Here is an 18860-nt window from a genome sequence, read left to right on the forward strand (position 1 = left end):
AACACTAACTTGTGGTAAATATTTGTTTTTTAACTTTGTACAATAGTTTTTTGGTGACTGATGATGTTTTGAACATTTGCACACATAGCTATGTTATTTTTGTAAAATACCGCAGTATTAATTGAAGAACCATGGTTTTACTATCACTGTATCATGTCTAGAGATGATCAGTGTATGCTAAATCAATGTTACTAAAAGATGGAATAGTATTTCTGCCATGGAAAAACATAAATGTATACTTTTAATAAATATCTACCAATTTTTATTTAAAAGTACACAGAATATACTTTTTTTCAAACAATTCTGAACTTTTTCAGGTTTTTCTTATCACAAATGTTTTCTCAGAATTTTAAATATGCAGTCTGAAATTTTTGAAAAAATAAACTAAATTTCAATTTGTAAACTCGATATTAATATCTCAAATTGTGAGATATAAACTCAGAACTCCCAGAAAAAAAAAAATAATAATAATAATGATAATAATTAAATTCTGCAGTATTCAGACATAACGACAGTATTTATGCACTGAATTTAATTTGCTGATAAAAAATAAATAAAATAAAAAACATGTATCTGGATAGGATGATTTTCATTAATGTGAAAAATGACAACAAATATAATAAAATACAAATAAAATGAAGCCTCCTGCAGGATAATTGACATTATTGAATAAAAAAAGCTACATGAATAATTCAATTTTGAAGTACTCATACATTATAATAATATTTGTACACTGAATTTAATTAATTCTAAATTAAGTGTGTGTGTGTGGAAAGTAGGATTTTAATTAGCATATTACAGTAATGATGTTGTAAACCATGTTTAATTGTCATAAAAATGTCCAAATTAAAAAATACATAAATTGCCAATATTTAAATATTGTGCATATATTACAAATATAATTTTTTCTTTTAATTTTGCAGTGAAATATGACAATTACTTGGTGAGATTCACAGAGCTGATAAATTGAACATTCAATAATAATAGAGCTGTTGTCATATCATACTTGTACAATAAGGGACAATTTATACTGTAATTTGACAGGAAGAGACACTGATAGCAAATATGAGGAACAGAGATATCCCGTCTATATAAAAAACCAATGAAACACCTAGAAAACTAAAGAAATCATCTACATTTTGATCTGAGATGATCTGGATCTCATGAAGAAATGGCTCCCCCCTGTGTCAGCAGAAATCAGCAGGTCTTGAGTCTTTATGAAGGCCGTGTTACTCACCGTACTGGGCTTCTCTCTCCTGTATTTCCAGTTTGATCTGGTTGTGTTGCTCCTTCATGTGGCTCAGATCCCGTCCACTTCCTGTGCTCACAGTCTTCAGCTTCCTCTCCAGACGATCTCTCTCGTCGTACGCGCTCCTGATTTCTGCCTTCAGTTCCTTCGCGCTGCTCAAGTCATTTCCTGCCGCGAGAACCCAACAGAAGCAGAATATCAGATGAAAAACATCAAAACTACTGGTCGAAACACCACCAGAAACAAGAATACTATCAGCATACAATGATTTGTGACATAATTCCAATTTGGCAAACTACAGATAGCATGCAAAAGAAACACTGTAACCGCTTTTTCTCAAGAAAATGCCTAGTGTTTGGGGATTGTTCTAGTATGTGTTATAATAATAGCGCAGCTTGAATTCATAGACATGACTAGTTAAGAATTAACTAGATAATAAACTTTGGGGTCAGTAGGATTTATACGGGAATTTTTTTTTTTTTTTTTCATTCAGCAAGTATTTATTAAATTGATCATTGAAATGTGTCACAATTGTAACTCTTTGTCTAAGAATTGACACAAACTGTAACATAAACTTGTCACAGAATTTGTGCCACATAACAGATGAACACAGAAAGAGCGAGCGAGTGGTACCTGAGAGGGCTGCGAGCTTGGCTTCATGAAGTACACTAGATCCCAATCTCTGACTCATCACCACCTGAACCATGAGAAACACAGATTAGACACCTGAGGAAAAGAGCAGCCACTTTTGAGCAGCAAAATTGAGTTGCAAAGCATTTATCATTTCCTCCATCATTAGGTTCCTCTCATCATCCCTCATCTTCAGATTAAGTCACAAATGATAAATTCTAATGCACAACAGATCTTAATATTCAGATGTTAATATACATGAGCAGAGAATTTAAAAAAATTAGAAAAAATTTAGGCTGCTCAGATGTTAAAAGCGCGATGGGCATTTAGAGTTTATGTGGACGTTTTAGGGTTTAAAATAACAAAAATAATATAGAATATATATATATATATATATATATATATTTATAATCACAAAAAGAAAATCTTAAAATGCATCTTAAAGAATATATTTGACTAAATAAAATAAAAACACTAACACTGTTCACCATACAAACTATATGTGAAGAGAACTTTTAAAATAAAAATAAATATATATATAATAAAATTCTTAAATACAATATACATTTGTGCCACATTAATGTTTTTGTTGAGATAATCTCGTACATAAAATAAAATATCATTTTAAAGTACAGCATCTATTTGAGCCACTAAGACTTTTTTGTTAATATATATATATATATATATATATAAAATGTAATAAAAATCTTAAATGTGTGTCCTTCATTTGTGTCACAAAATTTTTAAAGAAAATCGTAAAAAAAAAAAAAATTATATATATATAAATTATATATCAATTGGTGGCACTGAACATTCTGGAAGCCATTAGCCATTATATTATAGTAATGTCAAGCATGCAAATCAATGTATATGACCGTTTTTGTAGTCACTTGATAGAGTCATGGCGTCCTTACTACATTCTACACCCTTGAAAATCATAACAAGCGATGTCAAACTTTTTTTTAAAGCTTTCTCCTTAAATATGAAGAGGTCAAATAAAATAATAAGTCAGACATTGCAGTGATCTGCTGTTTTTGTCATTCTCTGGAGAAGATTTATTCACTTGTTTTTGGTCAGATTTTTCATCCGAGTGACTTTTCTTTCTGTTTTAATGATGTTTTCTTGGATTGTTTGACTACTCGAATTAAAACATAGGAAAATATGACTAAATTTGTTTCCTGCTAGCTCAACTTCACATGGACAAAAATCTGGCTCTGAACCTTTTCTTTATTCACAGTACATAGAAACTATCCAAAGTTTTTGTCATGTGACTTTGTGTTTCATGTCCAGTTATCAGAATGGATATTTCACATTTTATTTGAATTTTATTAAATAACAATTAAAAAAATGGCCAGTATAAGCAAATTAGTAGTAAAAAATAATGTAATTTAGGAAATAAGATAATTTACGGTTCATTCATCAAATTGTAAATAGAAAATAAAGACTGGAAAGTTGAGTGCATTAAGTAGCATGAGAGTATGTTATTCAGTTATACACTTCCAGCTCAGCATCGTTTTCTTGTTTTACAGTAAACAAAAAACAAAACAAAACAAAAAATACTTTAAATTAGATTTATTAGCTTATAAAATAATAATCTTTCCATTGATGTATGGTTTGTTAGTTTCAGACAATATTTGTCTGAGATACAACTATTTGAAAATCTGGAATCTGAGGGTGCAAAAAAAATCAAAATATTGAGAAAATCATCTTTAAAGTTGTTCAAATGAATTCTTAGCAATGAATATTACTAATCAAAAGTTAAGTTTTGATATATTTACGGTAGGAAGTTTACAAAATATCTACATGGAACATGATCTTTATATCCTAATGATTTTTGGCATAAAAGAAAATCTGTAATTTTTGACTCATGCAATGTATTTTTGGCTATTGCTACAAATATATCCCAGAGACTTAAGACTGCTTTTGTGGGACAGGGTCACAAATATAGACTTACTTTAGCCGTTGCCTCTTTGATGGAGGATCTCAGTGCTCGCTCTTGCTCCTGAAGTCTGGAAAAAAAACGAAATTAAAAATATAAGTGAGGCTGAAAATGAGATTTGAACACTAAATTATGGCAAATACAAGAAATATTAATTATGATGCTTGACTTGGCAGACAACATTAATAAACACAGGTAAGCAAACAATATTGATGCATTATTCACTGTGATTCAAGGCTAATTATTTAATTAACTAAAACTAAAACTAAAACAATAAAAACTTTTTCAATTTTAAAGTAACTTGAAGTAATGCAAAAATTAAAATATTTAAAAATTTCCTATTTTATTTCAGCTAGTCTCTCATTTTCAGTTAGGTTAAGTTGAGGTACTAAAATGAATCAATAAAAATTAAATATTTCAGACCTATTTAAAAAAAATATTATATATATATATATATATATATATATTACAAAAAGCATACAACAAAATTACTAAAACATTCAAATTTAAGTGAAACCACAAAATATAAAAATAAAATCTAATTCAAAATGTTAACAGAAACCATAACGTTATACAAATTATTTAAAAATAAATGCATAAAGTGTCTCCTGCTAGTAATATACAGTTTTATTAAGTGTATTAGACTCTAAAATATGAGCTATTCCTCATCAAGAGCGATTCTTCTTACGCATTACACACAGGTTTGGGACAGAAACCCAACACCAGCACCTGAAAGCTTTAACTCTGTGGAGCCTGAAAGCAATAAAAATTCATAACCGTGCTGAAAAGTGTCTCATTTCCAGAAGGGCCAGGTAAAAATACGATAAAAGAGAGAGGATTGCATGCAGAATCGGCTGCTTCTCTTCAAAACTCACTTTAAAGCAGCCCTCAGTGCAGGAGAAAATAAATCAATCTCTCAGCAGGGTTTGTTTAGCTCGGCTCAATGTTATGACCTCAATCTGCACCCTACCTCCAATAAATCTACATATGCATCAAAATCAATCAGTGAGAGACCAAACAGAGTCATGCAATCTAGAGTTCAATATTTCTCTGCTCAGACACACACGTTTCATCACCGCTAGAGATGACCTTGGAGCTCCTCCGAGAAATAAATCAACTGAAGAAGATTTAACTGATTTAACGTCAGTCTCAAATGTCAACGCTAGTGAAAGCTGACTGGCAGGTCATCTGACATCTTTAAATGATCACCTGTTGGTTTCTATACTAAGTCTATATATGTGTCCCTGGAGCTCGAAAACAAGAGAGATTTTAATGTGTGACCCTGAACCACAAAACCAGTCATAAGGGTCAATTTCTCGAAATTGAGATTTGTACATCATGTGAAAACGGATTAAATAAAATTTCCATCAATGTATGGTTTGTATATAGTTTATAGCAATAGCCAACAATAAACTGCATGGGTCAAAATTATAGATTTTTCTTTTATGCCAAAAATCATTACGATATTAAGTAAAGATCATGTTCCATCAAGATATTTTGTACATTTCTCACCGTAAATATATTAAAACTTAATTTTTGATTAGTAATATGCATTGCTGAGGACTTGATTTGGAAGTGTATCTAAAGTCATGTTAGTTTGGTTGAACTGGATCATCAAAGGTCAGCAGCAAAGCCATTAGTTAATAAAATATAATTAGATACATTCATTAATTATTGCAAGTTTGCGTCACATTCTGAGTTTGCATTTTGCTGTTTTAATTCATTTTGTTGAATACTAAATCTACCGCTTAACGTGCATCCTTTGTAAACAAAGCAGTGCTGCGCTTATTAACTTTAATATGCATTATACAGAGGCTACATGAAAAAAACTAAATCCCATCTAAACTTTTCTAAAGCCAGTAAATTCCCCTCAGACATACATTCATATAAACTCCTACCTCTAATTGAATTGCGATATGTGCATCTCAACCGATTTGAATCGTCACATATTTTAATCATTCTCGCCGTTAATTGTAAAATCCCTATGCCATTGAGAATTAAATGCTAGTTAATGCATTTAATTAAATGCATATGAAACCTAGTGCGGTAAAAATAGAATACTATTCTTTGGGATCTTGTGAAGTAAAGTGCTGACCATCTTAATATCTTAACCATTAGTGTTGAGCAGGTTTGAATGTGTGTAAATGAGAGATATTTTGCAGTCACCTGATGATCTCTGCGGGTGGAGACACGCGGTGTTCAGAGCTGATCATGTCCTCCAGCGCTCGAGCCATCAGCCGCAGCTGAGCCGGATCCCAGCCGCCGAGGACGGGCTCCAGCTGCTCCTCCACAGCTCTGCTCCGCTCCTGAAGCTCCTGAAGCCTGCGCTGGAGATCACACATCTCCTTCTGAAGAAGACCAACACATGCTTAACCTCTTCACCTAACATCAGCTTCAGATCTGACCACAGATCAGTCATAATGGGAATTAGATTTCATGCTGACAGTCATGCATCTTTTTAGTCACATGATCCTATATTTCTGTTCACCTGAATCCTGTGTTTCTCCTCTAACAGTTTCTCTCGTGTTAGAAACCGGCTCTGAGAGCTGCTTGATCCCTGATCGGGACTCGGTTCACCATTTCGCCTGTTTGACAAAAATACAAATATATGTATAATCAGCCAAAACATGACACGAAAAGTGCTATTTTGGAAAACCAGGGTTATTGCATAACTCCAATTACTAGAAATAAAACAGATGTTAACTATAAAATAATACTAAAATAAAACAAAGTTTGCAAGGTAACCTTTTTTAATTTTTATTAAGTTTAAATTAAAGGCTTAATTAAAACTAAAAATGAAAAAAATAATAATATATATATATATATATTTAAAAACAACGAAAAATAATATGTATTTTGGAAACACAACAAAAATACTACAACTTTAAGTAAAATGAACATAACAGCAAAACATATGCATATTAAATCTTATTCAAAATATTAACAAAAAATTATAATTTCTCTGTGATACTAAAATAAAACTTTTGTAAACTAGTAATTAAAATATAGGTGAAATAAAAATTAAACTTAAAACTTGGCAACTACCTGAAATAAAATAAGCTTAGGTGGAAGTACTAAAATCACTGAAGCTAAAACTCAAATAAAGGTAACATTTTTTATTTTCATTTAGTTTAATTTGAAGCAAAAAAATAACTAAAACTAAAAACGTAAACCAAAAAAAAAAAAAAAAAAAAAATGTAAATCATAAAAATGATAATTAAATTAAATTAAACTTTAAAATCAAAATGAAAACATGATATGCAAATAAATTAAATATTAACAAACAAACAAAATGACGTGCAGTTCTTTAGCTTTTTTCTTATGATCATTAATAATCTAGTGTCTTTCCTGTGCTGAGAGCTCAGTCCATACTGTGTGATAATAAATATATGGAAACGATACGCAACAGGAAGTGCTGTTTAGACACATTCCGCCAGATCTGCCCTCCACCTGCGTGCTTTCCTGTTTAAACGGGATATTTCTGAAACCAATATCAACTAACAAAGCGCTCAAACACAACACAGTGACATGTTCTGTAGAGCTGGAGCAAATCAAGCCAGATTTAGAAATGAGGCATTTACAGAATTCAGATGTGAAGAATATATTCAATTCACATCAATATAAATATACAGGGAATATTTGTGTTAAAAATTCTTTTTAAAAGGAGATTAATTCTTTGATTCAGCTAGGATGTATTAAATTGATCCAAAGTGACACTAAAGACATTTATAACATAACAAAAGATTTCCATTTCAATTAAATGCTGTTCTTTCAAACCTTCTATTCATTAAAGAATGTTTTCAACATTGATAATAATCAGAAATGTTTCTTTAGCACCGAATCAGCATATCAGAATGATTTCTGAAGGATCATGTGACACTGAAGACTGGAGGAATGATGCTGGAAATTCAGCGCTGCATCGCAGAAATAAATTATTTTTTACAATATATTCACACGGGTAAAAAGATATTTAAAATTGTAATAATATTTCACATTATTACTGATTTTACTGTATTTTTAATCCAAACGACGCAGCTGTGTTGAGTTGTTGAATGTGTTCAGACCTGCAGTCGGTCCTGTGAACGGCCGCTCTGAGACGCTCCAGAAATCCAGAGACTTCGGGATGTCTGGATGGAAAACCAGGCTTCAGCGTCGCTCGCTCTCTCCTCAGTTCCTCTAGCTTCTTACCAAAGTGCTCTGCTAAACACACAAACACATTTTAGACTTCAACTTTCAGCAGTGTTTCTCTGATGGGGTGAGCCAAACTAAAACATACACCTGCTTATGCTCAATTTAGGTCAAAAACAAACCAAAAATTTCAAAAATACTACACCCCAGAGCCTATCAGAGTGCAAGACAGAAAGTACAAAACAAACACAACTGACCCACTTTACACACACACACACACACACATCAGGATCTGGGAAAAGACTAGTGCTTTAAGTCAAGATGGGCAAAAAGAAGACTTCCAGCTGACAAATGTAGGTCAATCATCTGATCTGACGAAGGAGTAGTTGCAGAAGATTTTCCAGACACACACTGAAGATTACTTTCAAGAAAATCAACTAAAAAGTGTGAGTATTGAAGGGAAGGACCCATGACACACTGCTGCTTCTGTCCATGAACAGCACACACTGAATGATGAATGAATGTCTGAATGATGACTGTTCATGACCAGCAGATGGCGCTGTTCAACACTGAATCACAGATCAATTGAGAACTGCAACCTACAGAGGTTTGGAGTTTTATGTAATAAAATAATAATTTTTAATATTTATATATCTTCTGTTTATTATTTTGATATTTTCTCTTAACTTTCAAATTTAAAAGTTTTTAGTTAAGTAATTTTGTTTTGTAAAAAAAAATCTAAATAGTTTAATATATATATATATATTTTTTTTTCATATTTCAAATATGTAGTATTTAGAGACATGTTGCCTTAGAAACTGAAGTAAAATATGAATTTTTTTAAAATAAATATTATAAATTATATTAATAATATTGTTATTTTATTTTACGTTTTTTTCATGATTTTAGCTAACAAAAAAATAACCCTGATACACATTAAGAAGTGGGATGTAAAAAGGGAATATTATTGCTATCAAGTCAGCAATCACAGATCATGCTTTTTGTTTGGTAGTTTTATGCAATAATAAAATAATATTTGTTAATATTTTGATATCTTCTCTTTTTTTATTTTGATATTTTCTTTTAACATTCAAGTTTTAAAGCTTTTGGTTATTAGTCATTTTTTTGTCATTTGTATTATTTGTATTTTTGTTTAAAAAAAATCTAAATAATTTAAAAATATATTTTTACTTTTATTTATTTTTAATATCTCAAATAAGTTATGTAGTATTTTGAGAAATGTTTCCTTAGAAACTGAAATAAAATCTGAAGAATTTTATTTTTTAGTATTATAAATTATATACATTTTTATATTATTTTTTTTTTGTTTAAGGAACGTTTTTTTTCATGGCTTTAGCTAACAAATAATTACCCTGGTGCAAAGATACACATTGGAAATGGGATCTGAAATCTTTTAAATAAATTCAGTGTATAGTATGCATACTATAAACAAAGAAGTGGATGTAAAAAGGAAATATTCTTGCTATCAAGTCAGCAATCACAGCGAATGTTTTGTGTTTGGTTGAAGGTCACTATCTGGGAGTGTTTGGGTGTGTCTGAACCACATGAATGTGTTGAAACAGTCTTTGTGTTCGGTCATCAGCTGTGGACTTATTTGGTCAAAAACTGCTGATATTTACAGATAGTGTGATCCTACTTTTAGATGTGGAAGATGAAATCAATTCGTTTGCATATTTAAACTTAACACACACAAACTACTGGCTAGAGAAACCCTTATGCTTCAGCAAATGAATGATCAAACCAACACTGAGCATGTAAATGTCTGACCTGTGTCATAATCATCATCCAGAACCGCTTTGTGCTGTAGTTTCTGGAGCTTCTTCATCACGGACTCGATCTATATATACATAAAAATAAACATTGTGAGTAACATTACAATGAGAAAACTGTTATAATAAAACTCTTAGTTCCTGTGATTCTGCACATTTTTTGCATGAAGAAAGCATGCACAAACGGAGTTCATTCAGAGCCACACATGCAACATTCGTGGCATTTTGTGCAAGCAGCCTATAAGTCATAATACTAACATTATGTTGTATAAAGCAAGATTAGAAAATTCTGAATTGAATATGAAAATCGAAAAACCTCCAGTAAAATGTATTTCCTAGCTACATTCGACATCATTGTGTCGCACTGACCTTGGTGTTTGTGCGATTGTTCTGCAGACAGTCTTGCAGAACATCCTCGCACTTCTTTATCCGAGCGTCTCGACTGTGATCCGAGGACGAGGTGGTGCTGTCGTAGCCGGATGTGACCGACGAGGCCGAGGTCGAGTCTGACGAGTCGATGGAGAACGAAGACGTGACTTCAGTGTCCAGAGAGCCAGAGTCAGAGTCCTGGACGCTTTCTTTAGCATAAGACGTCGTGAAGGACGAAATCTGTACATCCAGGTCTGCTAGCCACAGCTCTCGGGCCAATAAAAGACTTTTTTGCTGACCAATGGACCCAGGTGAATTGCTTAGAGAGAAAACCTCATGTTCTGATTGGCTAGTCGGAACATTGCTGATCTCTGATTTGCTAGTTGGAACAGTGCTGATCTCCGATTTGCTAGTCGGAACAGTGCTGATCTCTGATTGGCTAGTTGGAACAGTGCTGATCTCCGATTTGCTAGTCGGAACAGTGCTGATCTCTGATTGGCTAGTTGGAACAGTGCTGATCTCCGATTTGCTAGTCGGAACAGTACTGATCTCTGATTGGCTAGTTGGAATGGTGCTGATCTCTGATTGGCTAGTTGGAACGGTGCTGATCTCCGTTTGGCGAATCGGAACGGTGCTGATCTCCGATTGGCGAGTCGGAACAGTGCTGATCTCTGATTTGCTAGTTGGAACAGTGCTGATCTCTGATTGGCTAGTCGGAACAGTACTGATCTCTGATTGGCTCAAGTGATTTACTACTAAAGCAGTGTGAGGTTCTGAAGCAGCCGAGTGTGACGTTTCAGACTTCCTTCTGTCCCATTCAGACAGTTTGCTCACAGATTTGTTTGTGCTCACATCTAACAGATCTCTAGTTTCTAGCGACTGCTGAATGAAACTGAAGCTGGATTTGAAATCGTTGCGCGATGGCACTGGGGAATTTTCCTTAGCGTCACCCAAATGGTGAGTTTGGGAAGATTCTTGGCCGTTGTCTCTCTTGAAGACCTCCCCAAGCCATCGCTCACTGGGGCTGCTGGGTAATTTCAAAGCTCTCTTTTGAGTGTTCTCAGTAGTAGGCGAGTCAGAAACGTGGTCGGAGTCACGTGACTGGTTAAGCGGCTCTAAACGCATGTATCCCGGGCGTCTGAAGCTCCTCCTGCGATGGCATCCCGCTGCCGCCGGCGGACTCACAGCACCTGTTGAGAGCAGATTACTGATTAACTGTCTGCAGTCGTGATGATAAACCATGACAGGGGCTTTATAACTGGACACCCATCATGTAAACTCTCACAGTGGTGTATCTGTGATCAGTGTGTCAAATACAACACAGCCGTTGAGAAATAAAACTGATGGGCACTTTAGGAAATGCACAGTAAAAACAACTATAAGAGTTTAACAACAGTGTAAAGATACGATTCCAATATGAAAAAATTCGAAAATAAAACATTTAATTAAATATTAAAATGTAAATATACAAAATTTAATAACATGGGCATCATTACATATTGTACTGTATTACATGGTAATTTACACTTCAAACTATTTTTACATTTAAATATATATTTTGTACATTTTTAAACTTAAGTCTTTATTTATTTTTTACATTTTTAAATGTTTTAATATTTAAAAAAATAATTTACTTCAATGCATTTTTATGGGCTCAGTGAAATTCTAGCAAATGATGCTCAGATTTGTCAACACACACACACACACACACATGCACATACACACACGTGCGCGCACACGCACAGAGACCAAGAGATTATATATTTTATCTATATATAAGCAATATGAAGTATCATTTAGCATAATTAAGATACCACTATAGTTTATTAATACTTTGAATTACTTTTTATATTTGTATTTATTTTTATATATTCCATTTTAATTTCAGTTTTAGTAATTTTGTTCTGTTTGTCATTTGTATTTGTTTTTGTTTTATCTACATAGATTTTATTTATTCATGTTAATAAATTAAAAAATGACAAAGCTTCACTTCAAAAATTCATTTTTAATGCAAATATTTAAATGTTTTAAAATAAAAACATTCATTAAATAAATAAAAATATTGTTTGCAGGAAGCCTAACTTTTCCAAACTATGAAAGCAACATTGTAAAAATGACTGTAAGAGGAGCCAAAACTAGTTAATGACATCAAATGAACATTAAATGTCTCTTGCAGATCTTTCTAAGATAAACACACAAACTCACTCACATGAGAGAAATAACTGAAAGTCCATTCACACAACCCGAGAGAACAGACCCAGCCAAAACCTGATATGATAGTGACAAACAGATTTCCCTCAAAACAGGCCTTAAATATTGCAAGACAAGAAACATGATGCCAAAGAATCTCCTTTTATCTCCTGGCATTGCAATCTTTCGCCATAATTTACACTCTGCGCTAATGAAGAGCAGATGAAGTCACTGCTGAAGAATGTTTTCTAGAGAGAGAGACACATCCTCTGAGGACACTCAACTCCCAAAGCTTTGCCATCCGACCGCTTTTACATAAAATTGCAAACTGAAGTTAACATTTCAGCAATTTAATTTAACAACACACTTGCATGCTTACAGATCTCTGATGATGATATGTGACCCTGGAGCACAAGACCAGTCTTAAGTCTCTGGGATATATTTGTTGCAATAGCCAAAAATACATTGTATGGTTCAAAATTATTGATTTTATGCCAAAAATCATTGGGATATGAAGTAAAGATCATGTTCCATGAAGATAATTTGTACATTTCCTACCGTAAATATATCAAAACTACATTTTTGTTTAGTAATAAACAATGCTAAGAATTAATTTGGACAACTTTAAAGGAGATTTTCTGAATATTTAGATTTTTTTCTGATCATGTCAATCCAGTTAAACAGATATGACTAAATATGAATTCTCTTTTAAACCATTAAGTATATATGGGTTTGATGTTTTAGTAAGCGTCTTATTTTGTATTTAATTTTATATTGTTATGAGTTAATCATTAGCATTTCATCCACCTTCTTTAAGTCACATTTCAAGTTACTTTTGTTTATAAAGCACTTAATTCTACAGATTGCTTCAAAACAGCTTCACATTACAGAATAGGAAAACATCAGTGTTAATGTTGCAAAACATTTTAATTATAAAGCAAATAAAATAATAATTTCAGCTTTTTTATTTTAGTGTCATTATCAGCTAAATTCAGTAAAAATGTTTGTTTTCATCCTATAGCTTTGGTGCAGTTAAATCAGTAATTATAACTGAATAATAAATCGTCTTCTAAAACAGTTTCTTAATTAGTGTTTTTATTGTTTTTAAATATATATTTCTTATGATTTCATAACCTTAGTTTGTTTATTTATGCAGTATCTTGCTTTATAAATTACAGATTGCTTATATTTTTATGATTTATTTTCTTTAAGTCATTTGTCAAGTCACTTATTTATATAACACTTTACACAATACTGTTTGTTTATATTTTATATTTTAAATCATTTTAGCTTTTCATTCACTAATTTTAAGTATATATTTCAAGTCACTTATTTATGGAACTTTATACAATAAATTTTTATTTAATTAGTTATTAACTTTTCATCCACCGTAAGTCACATTTCATGTCACTTTTATTCATATTGTTAGATGAATTACTAATTCTATAACACTTTATACAATACAGATTGTTTACATTTTTATGTAAGTTCACATTTCAAGTCACTTATTTATATGATTACATTTTTCATTAGTTTGGAAAACCCTGCACTTCATCTAAAATGACCTTTGTGCGCTATGACCTACACAGAACAACTTTTGGTTATTTTTGCCCTTCTGTGGAACATTATAAAGAAGATATTTTGAAGAATACACTGAAAACAGCAGCATGGCTGAAAACATACAGTGTAGAGTTTGTCATGATTCCCTTAAAGAACAGATGAAACCCACATTTTCAGTCAAGCTGCATTTATTTCTAGCGCTTTATGCAGAACAGATAGTTTCAAAGCAGCTTCACATTAAAAAACAGGAACGTTAGAGTGCTAATATTGTCAAATTAATCAGTTATGAAACCAATTAAACTGTAAAGCAGCTCTACAGAAGGCAACGATGTCAATATTCTGCTTAAATGTTGTCCAATTTTGAAGCTGAATTCAATTTCTCCTGGGGGATTGTCCACCAGTTTTATGAGCAACAGGTGAAAATTATGCTTTTGTCAACAACACGCATGATTTGAGAAATGATTGTCTGGAGCAGTATATGAAAACACCAAGTATGTGCAAGAGCAACAGATGTTTGACTCGGCAAACACCAATAATTACTGATAAACAGTTGAACCACTAACAGAAACATCACACAAGCTTCAATCAATATTGACTTGCAGTGAGAGAAGCATGTGTGTTTACTTTAGTGGATTAGAGAGACCCTCTCCAAACACACTTCTGCTTTCCTCGGCCTCCCACTGGATGCTCACCAGTGTTTCACACACATGACGGTGTGCCGAGGAGATCATGAAGAGGAAAAAGGGAATGTTTTCCATTTCAGAAAGGTTTCGCCATTTGAGCTGATTCAACAAACTTACACACGTCCAGTGACGGCAGCGTTTGAGGAAGTGAGAGTTCGGTGGTCATTTTCTGAAAATCCTTTCTTTTTAACTCACAGATATTAAAGTCGACAGTAAAGACCAAGCTCAGCTCTCTGTGAGCCCACTACATCCAAAAACCCACGTCCACAGCAGCGTTTTACTGTTAACTAAAACCAAAACCATCTGTTAACAGAAATAAAATTCAATTAAAAACTTCAACTAAACGAAAAAGTGAAATGTTGACTGAAATCTTGCAACTAACTTAATATTTCTGAAAGTTGAAGTTGTAAAATTGCTAACTGAAACAAAACAAAAACTGAAACAAAAATATATTTTTTTAGGTCCACATTAAGTCGCTTTGGATAAAATGCAACTGTAAAAAAAAAACAATAATTTAAATTAAAATGAAAACTGAAAATATTGAAAATAGCAGCAGAACATAGAAAGATAGAACGATAGATAGAGCGATATATATATGAAATGTGTTAACAACAACAAATTATACCAAATTAAAAACTTAAAGTGACAGGTCTACTAATGAATCGTCAACTTCTCAAAGAACAGGAGCATTTTCAGGTCTAAATGGTTTAGGACTTGAGCACACAGGAATTCAAACTAGAGTTGTTCCGATTCCGATACTAGTATCGGAAATATCTCCGATACCACAACAAATTCTGGTATCGGCATCGGCGAGTACATGAACCCATATACCGATCCGATACCATTTTCTTAAAAAAGACCTAGTTATGACCGCAAGCTTTGCCTAACCGCTGCACGGTTCTTCTTCGCTGCTCAAAATGCATTGAAAACACAGGAAGTTGTGCTGTGTTGCCACAAGCAACCCCTGTTTAGAGCAGCGAAGAAGAAATGAAAACGCGTTAGCAGCCCTTATCTATATATGACTGGATCACTCATCACATTCTAAACTGCCAAAAGACAGTGAAGCCGCTACTATATTATAGATCAGTGGTTAGCAGTATGTCTCTGTAGTACCGGTAGTTACAGACTCTCGAGTATATTCAGTACCGGCAACTGCGTTCAGTCGCTTCCGTGTAAGTCAAAACGCAGGGCTCCAGACAGTAGCCGAATATATACTAGTGTCTGTGAATATTAAACTGCAAAATACTATTTAAATATTACTCCCGCAAAATCTACATCTCTGTGGGTGACTGGCACAGATGCGCGAGAGCTCGCTGTTTTGTAGTCTCTGCTGTGTGTCATGAGGACACGAACGCATAAACCGTCACTTCATGAGAATTTACCGTTTCATTTGAGAATACTGTCATATCATAAACACAGACACTCAAAGATCTTCATGGCAGCCCATTAAAATAAATGTTTGGTTTACATGAGTAAATTGACAATATATAAAGCTACTGTTGTAGCCTACAGTAATAATAATACATCTCTATAATAATAATAATTATGCCTAGATGGTTGCTTGTTTTTTACTTGTTTTGTTGTAAAGAGATTATCTGATTAATAGATCTTTTTTTATATTCCTAGACTTATTTGTTGCAGTTTTTTTATACAGTTATATTGTAAAACTTAAATACCTTTTTTAGTTTGCGGTGTTAGATTTTTGGCTGCATTTGAAGTTCTTTTTTGCATAAGAAAATAAATAATACTGTCAAATTCATGTTAGATAATAAAAATACTGTAATAAATACAATAGTTCACCATGTATTTGTTCATGTTTTATTGAGGGATCTGTCTGAAGCACACCATAAAAAAATTCTAGCAATTTACACAGGGCTAGTAGTATATACAGCTGTATATACAGATATACACCCAGGTATCGGATCAGTACTCGGTATCGGCCGATACCCTGAGCCCAGGTATCGGAATCGGTATCGGGAAGAGAAAAAGGGTATCGGAACATCTCTAATTCAAACCCTCCGAAACTCTTGTACTGCATTTAAATTTAGCAGCTGCACTTCTGCTGAAGTTCTGGCTAAAGTCTCGACGCACTTCCTGTTCGCTCACAGAGGAGACACAAACAGCTGGAAATCACCTCACACACACACACACTAAACCATTTGAACTGGGGAAACTGTTTGCACATAAACAACTTTGAACATCAACAAATCTGACGATGAAAGAGATCAAGAACCATGAAACTGTAACAGAAAAATTCAATCAAAATAACAACGGTTACAGAAATAGTTCTTCCAAAAAGGACCATTCTGTCATCACTCACCCTCACGCTGTTCCAAACTCATATGTTTGCCATAAATGATCAAAAATCACCAAGAATTAGACCCTATTTGCTTTCAAAATACGGAAAAGAACAGCATGAACTTCTGATAAATATCTAATTCTGTTTCACAAAAAATAAAAAAGACAAGTTTGGAACAAGGGGAGGGTGAGTAAATAAATAATGACAACAATTTCAATTCTGGATTAGCCTTTCCTTAAACCTCTTTCATGGAATGCATGCATTTTGGTGCCCACATAGTGCACCAACAATATCAGTCTGAAAGCCAGATCTGAACTTCTCTAACCTTCTGATGAATGTCTAAAAATAAATCAGCCGCTAAACCACCAGATGCGCCATCCTCGTCTATTCTGACACTGTTTGCAGAGCTTTGATGTGGGAAGAGATTGCAGCGAAAGGAATAAAGGAAAGTTCTGCGTTCCCAAAGATCATATTGCACACTAGAAATCAAAACATGAGGCTTAATATTCAGAAAACATCTCATTAGTCACAGTACAAAATACTGTGGTGGAAGAGTGGTGGTATTTTGATAACATGCTACTTAAATCAAACAACAATAATATAGACATAAACAACGTTAAACATTATCATAGAACATTGATATACACAATGGTGCTTAATGACTACCATTTACCATTGTATTCATATCCTACTTAATGCTATTGTTAAGAACTGTCCATAAACATAGTGCTTGCATCATATCATGTCCAATATAATAGTAACATCATGGTACCTTTAACAGGCCTACTTTTTTGTCATGTCCCAATTTATTAGGGTACTATGGTACAAAAACATGAAATTAGATTACTTTTGGCATATATGCTAATAAAATTATTCTTTCAAGCCACTTTCACTCAGAAATTGCTAGAAACGTTCACACAAACTTGCAATTATTTTGAGGTAGAAAGAGTGAAATAGTATTTTCTAGAAAAACTCATTTATACAGTATACTAAACTATTTTCATGCAATGCCAAATTTTCCAAACCACATAAAAAAATACAATTTCTACAAGCTAAGCAACTTTAAAGATTACTATGACACAACACCGTCAATAAAAAGCACTTCCAGCGTATCATGTCCAATAAAACACAGTGATACCAAAGTATATTGATAATTCATTGCGTTTCAATTTATGACAGCACTAAGATATGAGTAACCAAGTGACATATCAAGGAATGGTGTTGTCTTACCTGTCCTCACAGCGCACCGGTGACACCTGGAGTCGGTGGCACTTTTGTGGGTTATTGAGTTGTTTTCCACCCTGATCATTCCTGCGAACATCATGACTGTTTAAAACCCCTAAATCAACTAAAAATATAGTTGATATTCAGTTAAACGCCAAACGCCGCGCGTGTCATTCTCCGATGGGCGGCGCGTGCACCGAGCGCCATTCACTTTCCTTCAGAAATATATGTATTTTGTTTACACTTTACAGTCCGCATATGGCTGGGTTGTCCGATATGTAATCTCAATCTACGTTTGAATAAAACAGATGCGCAAAAAATCCAACTCTTCGACGTTAAATGGCGAGTTTCCGGTTGAAAGGGAAAGCCGAAGAATGCTCTGCTCGCGTGCGTTTGTGCTTCTCTCTTCAATCCAGAGAAAACATATTCATAGATCTTTGTTTTATTTCCGTTATCCTCTGGAAAGATGAAGCTAAACCAGACGAGAGCCGGGTCTCGTCCGCTCTTTGTCCCGTTATGTGTCGTGTTGTGAAGGAGTTTCTGTGACGTGTGCTGCAATTTGACTCTGATTCACACCAAAGCAAAACTCCCATCAACTTCAACTACTTGAACTTCCCATGTCTGGACTCTTATGTCATCTATCTTAAAACGTCTGAAAAAATACCAAATCAAGACTGGTTCTTTGTTAAACTGAAAAATCAAAACAAAACATTAAAAAAAATGTTTGAAATGGTTAAAATATTGTTTTGAAAATGAAATCTGAAATGCACCTGTGGTTGCTTTTCTAGGACATCTATGT

At 33.4% G+C, this 18860-nt stretch overlaps 1 protein-coding gene across 5 annotated transcripts in view; it reads right to left on the reverse strand.

Moving 5' to 3' along the window:
• Positions 1–18652, reverse strand: part of LOC113056578 (disrupted in schizophrenia 1 protein-like) — a 50210-nt gene extending 31558 nt beyond the window's left edge. For 2 of the 5 annotated variants that reach the window (XR_003277719.1, XM_026223338.1), the window contains exons 1-9: positions 18068–18651; positions 10106–11295; positions 9735–9804; positions 7883–8018; positions 6307–6403; positions 5985–6166; positions 3834–3888; positions 1883–1946; positions 1238–1417 (exon numbers count right to left, since the gene is read on the reverse strand). Coding sequence is in view for 4 of the 5 variants with exons in the window: in XM_026223338.1 (XP_026079123.1) it covers positions 1238–1417; positions 1883–1946; positions 3834–3888; positions 5985–6166; positions 6307–6403; positions 7883–8018; positions 9735–9804; positions 10106–11295; positions 18068–18161 (2068 nt within the window). In the remaining variant the exon portion in view is untranslated. Of the gene's footprint in view, positions 1–1237; positions 1418–1882; positions 1947–3833; positions 3889–5984; positions 6167–6306; positions 6404–7882; positions 8019–9734; positions 9805–10105; positions 11296–18067 lie in introns of all 5 variants that reach the window. The other 3 variants (XM_026223340.1, XM_026223341.1, XM_026223339.1) reach the window with 3 other exon arrangements.
• Positions 18653–18860: the final 208 nt, after the last annotated feature.

This window comes from Carassius auratus, chromosome 38, assembly GCF_003368295.1.
Source record: "Carassius auratus strain Wakin chromosome 38, ASM336829v1, whole genome shotgun sequence".
NCBI lineage: Eukaryota > Metazoa > Chordata > Actinopteri > Cypriniformes > Cyprinidae > Carassius > Carassius auratus.